The 17,360-nt window shown below is 41.1% G+C and overlaps 1 protein-coding gene across 1 annotated transcript in view; it reads left to right on the top strand.

The window, feature by feature from the left end:
* aff2 (AF4/FMR2 family, member 2) overlaps positions 1-17,360 on the top strand; it is a gene marked incomplete at its 5' end in the record, with an annotated part of 162,671 nt that overhangs the window by 96,899 nt on the left and 48,412 nt on the right. The window contains 3 exons of the mRNA XM_084549763.1: positions 994-1,030; positions 3,574-3,634; positions 9,245-9,299. Of these exons, the coding sequence (XP_084405889.1) occupies positions 994-1,030; positions 3,574-3,634; positions 9,245-9,299 (153 nt within the window). The remainder of the gene's footprint in view (positions 1-993; positions 1,031-3,573; positions 3,635-9,244; positions 9,300-17,360) is intronic.

Below are 17,360 nucleotides of genomic sequence, written 5' to 3'. Positions count from 1 at the left end.
GCAAAACAAACCAACAAAATAATCATTCAGCGTGAGCAGCGATAACGGCCGTGACTGAACATTTATGAAAATGAACTTCCATGAAGCCAAACTTCATCACCAGAAAATTACATGGAAATTACGTTGTATTACCACCGTTGTGTGACAGGTGATGTTTGTAAAGCCCTCTCTCTTCAGCCAGTCCAGGCAGACAGCCGCCTACCCTGGTGTCTGCTTCTGTTTGAAGTTTCGTTGAGTTTTTCCTCTCCTCTGTCACCAATAGCTGCTCAAGGGGGGAAATGCTGCTTTTCTCTCTATAATTTAATATAGTGTAAAGCCTTTATCATGCTTTGTGGAATACCCTGAGGCGACCCGTGTTGCGATTTGGCGCCAGATAAATAAAACTTGAAATTAAAATGATGTTCAGAAACAATAACTGAGACAAAATAAAAGCAGGTTTCGTTTGTAATTTAAAAGACGTATGCTTGAAAAGTTTCGCCCGCTCAAAAATAAAAGTTTTATGACACCTGGTAATGTAAATAGGGGGAATACTTGTCACATTAAAACCAGCAGGGATGTTATATTGAACATTTGTCCCAGAAACGGCTCTATAATTCTGAGTGGAACAGCGGGTGATGTGTTTTCTACTGCTGTGTGCTTTTATGAATCACTTTTAATATGCGAAGACGCCTCACCGGTGCTGATGACAAAAGAAATAGCAATATAAACGCAGAAGCTGTAAATCTGACCCAGTAGTTAATGAATTAGGAAGGACTGTTGTGGAGCTTTCAGCCCCCAGCGTCGCACTAATCCCACCAGTGAGTTTTAAGAATGAGGTGGAGCGCCGACGCGGGGGAGACGAGACGATCTGAATCCTGTGTAATGGCATCCTTGTGCTGCTGTGAAATCAACAATGACATCTGTTGGTTTATTCATTAAACTCATCTCTCTCACTCTGTCTGTCTCTCTCTCTCTCTCCTCCTCCTCCTCCTCCTCCTCTTCCTCGCTCTCCAGGAGCCGCAGCATGTGACCTCGGGCTACAACACCCAGAGTAAGTTTCCCAGCGTAAACACTCACACGCACGAGCTCTGTGATAATCAACACAAGAGAGGCCGTAAAGGCAACACCACCCAGAAGAAACGTGAGAAAGCAGCTCGTGTTCAAATGAATTCATAGCCACAGGGGGATGTTAGTCTGAAAACCTTTGCTTTTATCTTTCTGTGTTCATCTCAACAAGTCATCAAACAAACATGATTAAGTGGCGAGTGGAGCGCAGGCTGTTTATCGGGCGCTTGTGTTTGAACTGACGCCGTCAACATTAAGAGTATATTTAAACCTAGATTACTAATAGACTGTATGTATGATAATAGGATATAAAAGATAAAAGATGCCACATTTACCATAAAGTACATATATCTTTAGATCCAAAAGCCTTTTTGTGTAAAACACCTCACTGGTGGTGATTATCTTCCTTTGACCAGGTATGCGCTGCGTTTGTTCCGTCACGTATTTACATATTTACATCTGATCTCAGCGCGGGTACATTTGAGACAATGAGAACATTGATTAATACCAGGTGTTAATGGATGGGGGCCATGGATCAGATGTTATTATCTAGAGCTACTGTCGATTCAGATCACATTTCAACGCCGGGTGTAAATAGTCCTTAGACCCCATATGAATATATATATCCACACAGATAATGCGTCTAGTTAGAGAGATACACCACTGAGCAGCATCTGGTTAGTTTAAATAGTAGAAAATGCCAGACTATGTGCTGTTTTTGAATGTGCTAATGAAAGCATATGGGAATTACACATATTAAAAGGTGAGAATATTCAACAGTCTTGAATGTGTAGATTACAGTTATTCATTCTTACTTCAAACTAAGACTTTCAAAGTGACCGTTGATGCTCTATATCAGGATTATTCAATTAGCGGCCCGCGGGCCACATGCAGCCCAGAACCAACCTCCAAGTGGCCCAGCCTGTCGTCCAGCCCTCCTGAACTGAATTGAATTGAACTGAGGGGTGGCACAGTGGTGCGGTGGTTAGCACTGATGCCTCACAGCAGGAAGGTTCCGGGTTCGAATCCACGGGCCGACTGAGGCCTTTCTGTGTGGAGTTTGCATGTTCTCCCTGTGTCTGCGTGGGTTCTCTCCAGTTACTCCAGCTTCCTCCCACTGTCCAAAGACATGCTCATTAGGTTAATTGGTGATTCTAAATTGGCCGTAGGTGGGTGTGCCTCTCAGCCCGATGACAGCTGGGATAGGCTCCGGCCCCGACACCCATGACCCTTCATAGGACAAGCGGTTACAGAAGATAAATAAATGAAATTGAACTGCAGGATTTCAGAAATCCCTATAGTGTTTCAGACCACCAATGCAACATTCTGCATGGCCTATCAACAGCACATTGTTTTGTCGAACATGAGTCTGTCTGGACTAACACAGACTTTATTTCACCATCAAGTTTGTCAACACTTTGTCATGTTACCAAATTTAACATGAGACTGTGAATAAAAAGCGCATGTTTTTCCATCACATCACATCATAACCAGCTGCTTACTGGACTCCTAACATGTCTGGCAGCAGCTACGTTTCTTGATTTTAAAATATGGCCCAACTGAATGTGTTGAATTGAATAGCCCTGCTACATGTCCTACCCCCCACTCACCTCCTTTGTATCTGTAGACAATTATTTTGTTAAATATTTTTAATATTTTACATCTGTGTATAGCTGCATGTCTAAATTGTCTAAACTTCATTTGTACGACACTTTTAATAATGAGCCAGTAATGTGTTTTGGCAGTCAAAGCAAAGGTCACTGAACAGAGTCAAACAGTGTATATTTATATATATATATATATATATATATAGAGAGAGAGAGAGAGAGAGAGAGAGAGAGATAGATATATATATCAGGCTATCGTAACAACTTAAAACCAGCCAATTTTCTTTTTTAGATTTAGATTGGATGATAAACATAGAAGCTTCCCTGTATGGCCAGTGATATACTGATGTGTACATACAGTACATATCTAAGCTTTAGACCTTTAATATGAGACAAGTTCCAGTAGAATCTTCATTAGTCTTTTCCTCTTTGGTAATTGGACAAATTCAGTTTCTAACAAATGTGTCTGCAAGAAGAAAAGCCCTGAGAGAACCTGGAGTTCTGTTGCTCTTTGTCAAACCCGGCCTGTAGTGTTCAGAGATGTTTGTGATACACATAAAGCTGTTGTATTTTCCCCACTGGCAGGTTTTTCTCTCTGGTGTGAAAAGAAGAAAATACAACTGACTGGAATGTAAAGTCAAAGAGTTCAGCTCTAAAAGTCTGGACATCTACTAGAAAATAAATAAGCTGCTTTTTTTTCCAGTGTATTTCAGTTAGAATTGATTGCTAAAGGTCATTTATGTAGTATTTTACTCAAACCGAACACATCTTTATTAAATAACACTGGAGCACGGCGTCATATTTTCCAGGGTGATGTTAAGTCTACAGAGATGTGACGTCTTGTCAAGCACTAATCACAGAAAAAACCTTGACACATGCAAAACAGTGATACAGCAATTGAATGTCCTCTGTTGTGTTGCAGAGCGATGTACTGTATCAGCTAACAAGCCCGCTGCTAAACCGCCAACTGCACCGCAGAAGTCGTGAGTATATCTCTCTCTTTCTCTGACGCACACACACACACACACGAATGCTTACAGACACACACATAAACTGTGAATTTTCTGACCTGCTGCTGCCGCTGCGTTTGCCTCAAGGTAAAATTAAACTTGACTCTTGGATGAAATTCACTGGTGGTAGGAGGAAAAAGAAAAAAAAAAAGATTGTGTGGATCAGAGCGAGAAAGTGCAGCTACATTAATTTAACGTGAGCCAGGAGCATATTGCAACATCTCTGGCTGCAGCCCACTCCACATCACTCACAGAGCTGTGCAGCAGGATTCACGGCGGGAAGAGGCTGGAAGGGCAGAAATCTTGGCTTGTAAATACACATCATGACCCTGACTCATCCAGTGCCTGACCACCGGCTTAATGATTGTGTTTTAGAAATGTTCAACACCTTGAACCCGAAGCTGCTTGGCTGTTGCAAGATCCAAAAACACGAAAGCAAAATGAAAAGGAAGGATTAAACAGAGTATTTTTCTGCTATAATGTCAGCTGAAGATGTTAGTGTGACTGATGAAACAGCAAGAGTAACACAAACCAGCATTATTAAAAAGTAGGAAGCACATCAATAGCTAATGTAACTGCATTTTAAGCTGTTACTTTAAACAAAGACAAAAACGAATTCATATTACACTGCGTGGGATCTGCTCTTGGATGACACTATCAGAACTACTATAGATGATAGGCTAACATTAGCATTAGCATTAGTACATTACTCTGCACTGTTGTTTCTATGATTTGGATTTGTGGACATAACATCTCAGCAACCTCAGACTAAACTCATATTAAAGATGGCAACATGTTTGCCAAACATACCGGGTAGTCCTCATCATTTAACTGTACATAAAGATGGACAAAACCCTCCATGATTTACTGTAACTGCTGGTACATGCTCTGCGTCAAACGAGAAAATTGTTCTCGCTCCTAGGGCTGCAAGAACAAAATGACGTTCTTCTTTTCTCGCAGCCCTCGTTTGGGAGTTGTCGCAGTTTGTTCTGGATGCATCAACCGGGCAGAACTTTTTTCTCGTGCGTTGTCCAACGACTATTTTGTGATTGGTCAGAAATTGAAAGTGGGCGTGGTTAACGAATAAACGTGAAAATGCTAGCAACCACTAGTTTTAAGCTCCCAGATGCTAATATTCGTAGTGTGACCGCTAATCTCTCCTGGGTAGAGATCGGCATACCATGTGTGGGTGCATTCTGAATGAACGACGTGATCCGACGGACACGGTCGTTATGACGACTGGCCAACATCTGAAAATAATAAGACGTTTCCCACATCTCCCACTATGCTTAGCGCATGTGACATATGCTGCAGTTTCAGGGCCTTATGAGGGCTTCCCCCGAGGTCGGCACTTGAGTTTCTTGTAAAATATAAATGACCTGGCCAAAACGACCTTTATACTTGTTCTTGCTCACCTCAAGAACAAGAACAAAGTTCTTGCTTCTTGCAGAGTATGTGACAAGCTTTAGCTGTAGGATTCTGCGTGGCTCTGGGCAGTGCCATCTTGCCAGTGCCTGATTCTACCTAGTGAGGTTCTGAGATGGGCTAAGAGGTGGTGCATGAGCGCAGCTGAGTCTGGTGGGTGAAGCCTAGGCCGACAGTTAGCAACCTGTGACTCCAGGCAGCCACGTTTTTATGACTTTAAACATTTGATTTCTGCAAATGTAAAGTTATTCATTTTAACATAGAGATCTGACAGGATTGACAAGTGTCTGCAGCCAGACTAAAGTGGCCCTCCAGGAATTGCAGTTTGTCAACTTCCAGTCCTCCTTTTTTTTTGGAGGTTGTTGCTTTGTTTTCATCTTAAAAAAATATTTGATATGCAGTGTTGATACTAGGTCTAGATCTAGACCTTTGCAATACAAGAACAAGGTTGTGTCTTTATTTGAGTTCTTTGTAGCTAATGAATATTGTGTAGCTTTAACCTCATACATTTAGCACTGTATCACAAATCTAGCTATTATAAGTCTGTGAAGGTTCTCAGTCATCCATGTCATGGTATATCCAAAAAGCGTTTAAGAAAGGCAACTGGACTTGTTGAGTTTTTTTTTTTTTCTTAGAAGACGTTTTATCCGAGTAGGTTCTTCACTCCTAAGGGACTGGTGGGAAGTTCAGGTTTTAAAAGGAACATCTGTGGGTATAGCCCATCAGAAACTTGCTTGACTTGTTTCAAGTCCAGTTGCCTTTTTTAAACGCTTCTTGGATATACTAGTTATTAGAACCATATGAAACCCCTTTTATAGCACTGTAATTTCAATAAGCGTTCAGATGATGGTTCCCAGCCCAGTAGGTGTTCAAAAACTGCCTAAACACAACTTAGCAAACAGTTACTCATCCACATAACACAAGTGTGCTCAAGGTTTGAAATGATTGAAATTAAACCCCACATGGAAGCGTGCATTTATCTGTAAATCGCCTTTTAGCAGTTGCTTTCATACATTGTTTTACCTCCTGTTGTTTAATTTCTTTCATTATCGATGGAAGAGAATTTTTTTGCTCTATCATATTATTATTTTAAATAAATAAATAAATAAATTAGCACGATATGACTACTCCCGTGTCACGGCATCTAATGAGTTTCCATGTGCTAAGTGCAATGCATTATTTATAGATTTTATTAAAAAGCCTGGTGTGGGCATGGTGTCAAAAAGACATTTGAAAATGAAAAAAAAAAAAAAAGACCCAAAAATGATGCAAAAATCCTGCAAGTCAAGTCAGCCTTTGCAATAAATCAGCCGGGTGGTTTGATTAAAGTTCCAGGTCGGCATGTTAAGTTTCATTTCCTTCCACTTCCTCAGTTTGTCTTTGAACAGGCAATTATATCTCTATTAGGATGATGTTTGATGTCTGTAGTGTCCTTTGTGGCTCATATACTGTTTTTCCTCCAAAGCTGATAAGCCTATTTCTGTTGATTACTAATGTATGCCCTGAGGAGTATATATATTTTTCCATTTGTATTCTTCTTAATATAAATACTGCTTTTTTTATATTAGGGTGAAATACTTATTATTGATGAAAACAATGCCTAGTTTACTGCAGCCATTAGGCCACTCTGTTCACAAAGCATAAAACGTACTAGATAATGAATAGGACTACCTTATCCTATTCAAGAGTAATTGAGCTGTTTAGGCTAATTGCTGTATTCTTTGCTGAATGCTTACTGTGTCCGGCATTCAGAAAACTCATCCAACAGTAATCCCTCTCAAACAGGCAATGAACCTTAATGCCACAATGGGAAGGAGAGAATTATTATGTGGCTTAACATTTTCCTTTTGTTGGAGCGATGAGCATATCGTACCTTGCTGCTTCAGGAGTTTCATTACGCTGTGATCCAATCGCATGATGTTAGGACTGCTGCGTGTAAGCAACAGAGCGGAAGAAGTGAGTAAAACTCTCCTCTAGTGCAGCCAGCTTTTGAGTGTTGCTGCCTCGGAAACACAGACGACTCCTTGTTTTCTTTTTTTTTTTTTGCTTTTATTAGCGCAAAGGCTTCTAACTTAATGCTGGATTAGATTCCCTTGTTGGTTTAAATGTTGCTGTTAAATACTAAATACTCTGTACCAAGAAACAAGTGATTAATGGGAAGAGAAGAAGAAGTTTGTGACTCAAGTAAGGCTGCAGTGACTTGTGTATCTTTTAGGTACTGTTATATTTTAGTAGTTAACCCAATGATTAATCAGCTATTTAAAATAGTCGATACATTGGATAATTGAAAAAAAATCAGTGCAGCCCCTCATGAGTTCCTTTGCTTTGATTCTGAACCCAAATTAATGTTTGTTTTTCACTTGAAGCTGTGCAAGAAGATATAAACTCAGCACTCAAACAAAACTTATAAAGTTGAAATGGCAAACAGGATAGCAAGGCTGCTCCCAATTCACAATGTTTACGAATGTTCACACGTCTTCTTGCCGACGCTTTGGTCTCCACCGAGTCCCGGGGGAAATATCCGTCTCTCTACCTGCTAAATGCGCCAATATAATCACCAGCTGGGCTCTAACTTCGTCTGGCTGGCTGTTGGTGCTCTCGAGTGTATGAGGCTGGTTTTGCTAAAAAAAAAAAAAAAAAATCAAAACGAAATCAAATTGTTGCCTAGAAAACCAAAGATAACAGTTCTAGATACCACTTTTTTAGTTTTTATTTTTGACCTGGGCGTTAGTGGGCATTAGCAGTGGTGCCAAATTCAGAAACTCATAAAACGAAGTCCAAGGAGATCTTGCAAAACATTCGTAACAGTTGTGATCCTTTAGCACCAAAATGGAGTTAAAAACAAAAACAAAGGAGGGGGTAGTGTAGTCATTAACAGAGCGTGGTTTTGATTTTGGCTTCAGAAAATATTAACATCCTCAGAGACCGCTTTAGTCTCTGCAATAATGAGACTCTTTTTTGTTTGTTTGTTTGTTTTATCAAAGGAATTAAGAGCATCTGCACATAGTTTAAATGTGATGCTGTACCTTCTAAGCTCTGCATGTCATGGATGCTTTAGTCCATAACTCATTTGTATCTGAGTGCGTCTGTCCTCAAAGATGCTCATTCTCTCTTGTGCATTTTATTCATTTCCCCACCATGCTCATCTCTCTCTCTCTCCCTCCCTCCATCCCTCCTGCCACTCGCTCCCCTTCACTTCCCCGTCATTATCATCTCCATCTCACTCACTATCTCCCTCTCTCCATCTGTCCCTTCTTATGAAATAAAATATGAATCCATTATTCATTCGTTCAAACATATCTATCATCGGCGCGTGATGCCACCGTGCCCCTTATCTGCAAAGCTTTTTTCTTATTGTGCTCCGGTTATTCACGACTCATTCGGCGCCCGTCTGAAAACACCACAACATTGGGGAGTGTTTTTTCAGCGGTGCGAGCACTGACAGGAGTGGTTTGTGAGGCTGTAAAAATCCCTTAAGGGGATTCTCCTGTCATAACAATAGCAGTGCCAGCTTAAAATAACAGTAGTTTGTGTGGAGGGTTTATATAAAGCAATAAAACATGGGAACCTGCCAATGCACAGCACATAAATACTGAATAATTTTGGTGGTAAGGAGCAGGTGATGCTACGAGGGAGGTCATGTTATTGACTATGCCTTGTATATCTTTTTCACAGCATGCATACATCACCTCTGTAGTATCAAAGAGAGCAAAACAAGGAGAATAAAACAAACGCGACTGACAGAATAAACGTGGCAACGACTGGTTCTTTTTCCAATTAGAAGCCTCTTAAATCATCGGTGTACAATCCTAATGGAGGGCCGATCTCCGCCGAGCACGTCCTCTTTGTTTCCAAGGAATTCTTGGCTGCAGGACAGCGGTTGTCAGACAGAAAGTTTCCAGGTGAAAAAACAATCTGGCTTTTCTTTCCAAGCTCTAAAAGCTGAACATCTGGTAAGTTTTCAGCAGCGAATGTCCGCTTCCTCATTCCCAAACATGAGCCACCAGCGCCGCTGCTCTTCGCCGTGTAATTAATCCGTTCACCCCAGAAAAAGTTCTTCAAAGGGAGTTGGAGATCACGACTTGCCACATCCGGGCAAATGCAAACAAGCAGGGGGGTCACGGCTGCAATAACACATGTCCCTTTGTCTCTGTGCAGAATGTTGGAGGATGACCTGAAGATCAGCAGCGACGAGGAAGAGGCCGAACAACAGGTGAGCTCCCTCTGCAGTCCATCTATTCATTCAGTTATTACATGTTATCCGTCACTCTGACTTCTCCTCCATCTGTCCTTCGCTGACTCATCTACCAACGTACATTTAATCCAACTGTGCAAAGGTGACATTTACTGATTCATTCATCTGTGCAGAAATTAGGCTTTCCGTGTTTCTGAAATCATGACTAATGCTTACTACTGCCTACTTCCATTTGTCACATAATGTCTCCTATTGCAGTATTTTAAAATGTGGACGCATTTGCAACATGTGGTTGTTTTTAAAAGTGGAAAAATCCTTGTTTTCATTAGAATTTTGAATCAGTGAAATGTGAGAGATTTTTGGTGAAACCGACGACAACGAAACCAACAATAGCTTTGAAAAAACACCTCTGCATGCAACTGGATAGTCCTGCAACCAATCAGAACCATTTTGTTGTAAATAAATTCAACTCTGCATTGCTCAGATGACATATATGACTGTGTCAGAGCTCTGTCTCTCGCCACATACCATGCCAATTTGTTTGGCATGGTGGATCTTGACCACATAATTAGTTCTGACTCCAGACCAGCCCTCCAAACTTTCCCAAAATTTGGTGGGATAGTTTCCAGGCGAGTGGAAACATGCAAAGTAAGTTCCCTATTTGCAAAGATTGCAGTTGGTAGTCAGGGCCTTAACTCTGAGGGCACCAGGGAAACCAGAGCTATTGATTTTGACTGATAGTTCATGTGCATGATTCACTTAAGAATGTTAATGTTTGAACCACAAATGGTCAATCTCGGTGCAGGGTTGTGCAGAGGAAGACCATTTGCAGCTAAAGCGTTGTCATGTCAAATCAAATGAGAACTTAACAAATCATTACAGTAACTTACAGTACATACTGGGTATATCAAAGGCCAAATAAAAAAGTGCTTTCAAACTGCCTTCCAGTTAAATGTTTATTCTAAAGTCGTAAAAAGTTTAGGATGTAAACGCTCAAGTTTTATTGTATAAATACTGCGGGGAAGAGAAGAGCTGGCTTTCAAATACACATCACTTCCAGGAACTATCTTGTCAGGATGAGCCCGGGTTTGTAACAATGAAGTGATGCTTTCCCATAAATGGGCCTTTTTTTTATTCATTTGTTTTACAGAGGAACTACATTACAGTGTCCATTTAGAAAGGACTAAGCTGTATAGTGTTTTTAGAGCCATTGACTGTGGTTGTCATACCTGTCGACCGGTGTCTAGTATAAGTTTTTTCTTATAATGCATATAATACTTTAGGGGACAAGTTGGCAAACTGTTGTTTGTCAAACATGATACCTCAGGTGATGCATCACTGGTCTGACTTCAGACATGGAGGGATGATGGATTGTGTATGCCACCAAAGTAATTATAATCTTCACAGCACTTAATTTTAATCCATTAATCCATTAGCTTACTAAGAAAAAAGCTTCTAAAAATTAATTGACTGAAACTTAAGTAATATGTTGCATTAAAAAGTAAACAAGTTATAAAATATATAGATGAGCTTTAAAGTTCAACTTTGGAAACAGCTGCTCCATCTGGCAGCTTTCTAGGAGCTTTCGATCACAGGACATGGTCTTCTGCAGCAGAAGGAATTGTCAGATTGTTCTTTTAAGGATGTCTTTATCAGAAGTGATCCAACCATAGACTTTATATAAATATGCACAATGCATCCTCGCTTCCTTGCATTGCTCAAACTGACGCTAGTTTCCCGGGGATACGGGTGGCAGCCTCCTGCGACTTTGGAGCCAGAGTCTGATCAGTACGGTCCGAGAGTGGAGCTGTGATATCGATGACCTGACCACACTTCCTCCAGACTCACTTGCGTTTTCGTTTAATTAATACTACGCTCTGCTCTACCTCAACCCCTTATCAGAAAAATGGACACTTGAGTATGCGTCAACATTATATTAGCTACCTAAAATGACATAAACCATCCTAGAAAAAAATTATTTGACATGTATTTTAGAGTTTTAGTTTTAGTAAGTCCCATCCACTAACATGGAGGGGGTGGAGCTTATGACCCGTACTGCAGCCAGCCACCAGGGGGAGCTCTACTTGCTTTGGCTTCACTTTGGAGGAGCAGTTTCATTGTCCATTTTTATATGGATCCAACACGATCAAAAGCTCCAGGTCTGCTACTAATAGCCTTTGTGGAAACATTGTTTTTATCATTTAAAAGGGGATAATGAAATGAAAGTTGTAAATATTAAAGCCAGACATTGATGTGAGATTAGTGAGATGGAATGTGATGGGCAGTCACATAAAAAAGAAATTGAGAAGCCTTTAAATGCTTTTATATTTAATTATTGACTAATTATTTAAAGAGGAAACATAATGATCTTAAGATTTGCGATGCATCACTTGAATGTGAATTTAATTTATCAGTTCACAGCTTTTTAAAGTGATCAGTTTATTAAGTGGTTAGAATTAAATAAGCCAGCACGTATTCTGGTGGTGCAATCCAGGCTGGTTGGTGGTTGAAGGTCAAAATATCAAACTCTGAAATGCCAGACCTGCTCCGTCATGGTCTGCTGTTTACAAACCTTGGAGCAATGATGCATCCTGTTGCTTTTTATTCAAAGGGAGGGAGTATGAGCATGTTTATTCAGTGTCCACTGACTAAAGAGGTCTGGTTTGTCACTCTGGGGCACTTTGGATGTGAGCTGTTCAGTTGTCCTGCTCCCCTTGTCTTGTTTTCCAGTATGAAAATTGGCATGGTGGCCCTTTCTCCTCTAATCACTGTCATCATCCACTAATGATGCCAGAGATGAGTTCAAAGTAGTCAGTGGGGGTCGTGCCGCTGTCCCCTCCCCGCTGTGCAGACGGATATCAGTGCTCATCAAAGAGTCCGTGAGATATTTTCTGTTAATGAAAAGATACGGATTCCTCTCATCTCCTTTTAACTGGCCTTCTGATTGTATAATTACCGTGATGGTAGATACTATAATTATAAATGATGGCAGGTCATTTATGGTGGTGTTAGTTATTATAATCATGCTCAAAGTAGATCTGTTAATTACATATAGTTAGAGTGCATACAAAATGGTTGCAAGTGGCTTCATTAATCACAGGGCCTCTTTATGATTACTCTTAATGTTACGATGAACAGGCAGATTACGTGCAATTCATTTTTTCTTCTTTGTCTGCCTGTATTTTACTTTTTAGTCTTTAATTTTTCGTTTTACTCTGTTTCCCGTCGTAACACAACCTTCCGTTTAAAGACGTCCGTTTACAAATGGAAACTCCTGTGTCCTGCGTTAAGCGCTATTTTTACAGTGATATCCTTCTGTTTTTCTTCCTAAAAATATTACAGTATTTTTGTAGACTTGTAGGCTAGCACCACCTGTTAACGTAAAACCACATCTGACCAGTGGTCGCTAGCTCCCACAGCTTATTCATCTTATAACAAATGGTCTGGAGTCACTCTGTTGGAAACTGATTATGCTCTGGCAGATATCAGCTGGAAATCAAATTGTTTGGTCAGGCTTTATGTGGTGATGGACGGGAGAGTATCATAGTCATACACGTCATCTGAGCTTGATGGAGTTGAATTTGATTACAACAAAATGGCTCTGATTGATTGCAGGACTATGGTTTTCTCTGTATCAGTTGAAACAACGCTCCATAGAGAAATAGAAATTTGAGTACATCGTTGAGTACATGACTCCCTAAAACGACATATGTGATTGTTACCAGAAACAACATGTACTAGCTTTAGCAAAATTACATGCTAGCAAGGTAGTGTACAGAGCAACAACGTCGTCATTCAGAGGTGGAGGGTGCAATCGTGGCATAAATCAAACACACAGCTTTCGACATAGGCCGTGTCTTTTCACACTGATGAGTTGTCATTCAGTTTTTTATGATATCGCTTTTCCAGGCACTGTTTGGTTAAAGGGGAACTACTGTTTTTTACAACCTGGACCTTATTTCTGGAATAAAATACGGTTGTTTACTCACCCATATAACTTTTGTGTAATTCATAGTCCTTCGGGAGATATTTAGATCTGCGTATATCCATATAGTGGGAGTGACTGGGGCACCGAAACACAGCCTCTAAATAACACATTATCTGCCGCGAAACTCGTTCATTTCACCAATATTTTGTTATCGTATGCTAGTGCTATTCCCCATTGAGTCCGGAGTTACCTGTTATCATCATCCCTTTAAGTTTGGACACCATAACTGCTTGGTTAACTTTAGAATGAGATTATGGTTTGTGTTAAAAGACCTCCTGACAGCGTTAGGTTAGCGTGTGTTGCAAGACAAAGGTTTTTGATGTACCCTTATTTTACTTGGACACTGGCAGTTTCCTACTTAAACATCAACTCTTACTCAATCTACTGCTGTTATTTTTCCGATGATGTTGGGCTCCATATTCCTCCTGACCTTACCACATGGGCATTGCTATATTTGCTGAGCCATTCACACCTCTATACCTAGATGCTCTTTTTTACCCTAGTGCACCAGATGCCCTAACTTCCAGGACAAGTTGCAGACTGACTTCCTGGTTCAACCTCGCCCTTCCATATCTGTAAAAATTGTCCAGCCTGTGACTGACATTTTAGGTGTTCAGGATTACCTTCATATGAAGTGCTAACACCTTTGGCTAACCCGTCGCCTTGTTTACAACCTGTCAGGGCATCTGACTGATTAGTTGAGAGCATGTTGTCAGCGTGACATTGAGGGCATGCCTCAATAGTTCAACTACTAACTTTGTTTATGTGCCAACAGCCGCTGAGCAGGCAGTGTACCGTGAGCTTTTAGATCTTTTTTACTTAAAACGTGTCATTTGCAGCAGAACCATGACAGCATTTTGGGAAGTACATCCACCTCACACCCGTGGCCCACCTCGGGTGCCCGATATTTGATGAGCTCAGGGTTTGGTCTCCGCTGATTGATCACTACAAATGTTATTTAATATGTAAATATGTCAGAAATAGAGGCATATTTTGATATTTTAAGATATAAGTTTTCGCACACTTGCTCCTACAGCATGATCCTTGGTGCAGCCCACGGGCTCCCTCCTGAGTGCTAAGATAGTATGAACGAGGTGTTTCCGATTTTGTTTTAACCCCTTTCGTTTGTTTTGTTTGTGCAGCTTATTGTTAAGGAGCACCTGCTAAAATGTATGTGTGTGCATGTGCCTCCTGATAATTACGCCCAAATCTCATTTATTTGAGCGTATTTATTTAAACATCCTCGTGTTTTGAGGGTTAGGCAATAAAATGAATACGTTTAAGAGCAAGAGAAATTTTAGATTTTGATATAAAAATAGAAAAACGCATCCACATATGCCAGGAAGGAGCTAAACAAGGAAGCAGCTTTGGCTCCGGGAAAATAGTATTTTCTGTTTCTCATGTGGGGAACAAGTGCGTCTCCCAAAATGTTGAACTATTCTTTTAAATCTCCACCACCCGTTCGCTGTTTGTGCGTATTTTTATCTCGTCGTCAATCTCCGCTCAAGACAGACGTGGAGAGTGATTCAAATAAACAAAGAGGGAAGTGAGAAAGAAAAGACGAGAATGAGTTAGCGGGACAGAAAGGTGGAGAGAAAGAGATGAACAAGACAGGAGGCAGAGATAAAGAAGGACGGAAGGAAAACAAGAATACTGAGCAGGAGACCGAGACAAAGAGAGAAAGAGCTGGAGAGAGAGGGAGAGAGAGAGAGAGAGAGGCTGAGATGAATCCAGTGGCATTTTTCTGTGCATGCTGTTAACAGGCTTATAGCAAATGAGTGCACGGTGTATTATCAAGCTTTTATAGCCTGAAGTAAAACACAACACACACCCATTCATAATCAAACACACACATACATGCATGTCTAACACGCAGGCACCCATACAGAGACGCACAAACACACAAGCGCATGCAGCGTATCCGTGCAGACTTATACTCACAAGCATTTACGCCAGCAAACACATAAATATAAACACATGCTGACAGTATCTCACACACACACACACACACACAGACACGCTAGCACACAGTCGCACACACAGATGCGCACTGTCATTAGTATGCCGTGGCACAACGCTGTGAGGGCAGCAGAGGAGTATGATGAATATGTTTTTGGCACAGAGCAAAAGAGACGGAGGAGAGGAGGGAATTGAAAGAAAGAGCGGAGGAAGGGGAGACGGAGGGGGGAAGAGAAGAGAGGGAATGAGTGATAGTAGGAAAAAGAGAGAGATGTTCCTAATGACTTTAGAAACTGACAGAAAAACAGCAACCCAATTACCACTGCAGGGCTGTCCTTTGTCTCTATCTCCCTGTATTTTTCTCTTTCCTCTCTGCGAGCTTGTGATGACAGATCACCTTGGTCAGAGGAAAGTCAGGCTTAAAAGTTCTGTCTTTATATAAAAGCACAGTTGCAGCTGCAGGTGGTGTCGACTGCACACAAATCTGTACAGTATACACCCATCAGGCATAACATTAAGACCGCCTTCCTAATATTGTGTAGGTCTCTGTTGTGCCTTCAAAATAGTTCTGACTCATCAGAGAATGGACATGGACCTTGTGAGGGTGTCCTGTGGTGTCTGGCGACAGAATGTTGTTAGTGGGGGGGCCTTTGGGTCCTGTGGGTTGAAGGGATCATCCCACAGATACTTGATCAGTTTGGGATCTAGTGAATTTGGAGGCCAGGTCAACAACTTGTGCTGTTTTTCATGTTTTTTTTTTTGAGTTGTTCCTAAAGTGTTTTTGTGTGTGCGTTTGTGTCAGGCTACATCCTCCTGGGGATGGCTGCTGCCCTCAAGGAGTGTCATTGCTATGGGGTGGAGGTGCCTGGTCTGGTCTGAGTGGGTGGTACATGTCTAAGTAACATCCACATGAATGCCCGGTCCAAAAGTTTACCAGCAGAACATTGAATTGTCACAAGATGGTCAATGTTATTTACTTCTCTGGTTATGGCTGATCAGTGTATATTTCTCATACATGTGTATACGTAAAGTACAGCATTAAACCTGAGAATATGTTACAGGAGATCAATTTTGGCTGTGTAGGTTTGAGATAAATCTATGGATAAATTAAGTCTTAAAGAACATAACAGCCTCCAGGGTTTGAATCAGGACTAGTTGGTAAGAGCTGCAGCACCACATCTGATAACAACAACTGATGATCTATCTATCTATCTATCTATCTATCTATCTATCCTTTCATTCATTACTGCAAAATGAATATACAGTCTGGTTAATCAATCAATAGCTCATGTTCACAGCAGAAATTGTGTCTTGCTGTAGCAGGTGATCACAGAAGATCCACATTTAATTGCAACGGCTCAGTTACACTTGATTACACTTTGTGGTTTCCTGCTGCGACAAAGCAAAACGTCTGCCGTGGACAACTGTACTACCTGCTGAGTTAAATCTGACAGATCCTGGCGCATTTCATCTCATTGTCAAAGTAGTTAACATATGTTACTGTTTAAACCGTCACTCATTAAAACCTCCATTGTGCCCTGAAGCGTAAGGAGACCTATTTATCATAAAGAACGTAACCCCATTTCTTCTGACAGTAATGGACATACTGTACCGCCACGTCAAATGCCGCGAGAAGCCGTGCCACGATACCTGCGTTCTTAAATGACTGCAAAATGTAGCTGTGTATTTCAAGGTATGCTGTGTATTTGAGCCCTAGAGGCACTATGGAGGGGGCTAGTGTGCAAGAATTAGTCTGAAACCGCTCTGATCATCTTCGATTGCCAAGGGGCATGTCAACGGGCCCAGACCCAAATGCCTCTGAACGCAACCGGATAGTCTTACAAGGGGGGCCGCTGTGGCTCAGTAGGTAGAGTGAGTTGTCCAGGAATTAGAGGGTTAGCGTGTCCTTGAGCGAGACATTGAACCCTGAGTTATCTGTTACAAGCTGTACATGATTGCTGTTACATGTGTCAAACAAATTCAGGAATCTAGCAAGGATTGTTGTATATGTAACAGGGGACAGATTAAATAGAATTACAGCCTTCGGGAAAACATTAAATGGAAAGTTGAAAAGATGCTAAAATGCAGGTTATAGAGTCACAACCACCGAGTTCTCCTCGAATCAAGAGATT

Source organism: Chelon labrosus, assembly GCF_963514085.1.
Source record: "Chelon labrosus genome assembly, chromosome: 8".
NCBI lineage: Eukaryota > Metazoa > Chordata > Actinopteri > Mugiliformes > Mugilidae > Chelon > Chelon labrosus.
The sequence above is the reverse complement of the archived record's forward strand: the minus strand, read 5'-3'. Positions and strand labels throughout refer to the sequence as shown.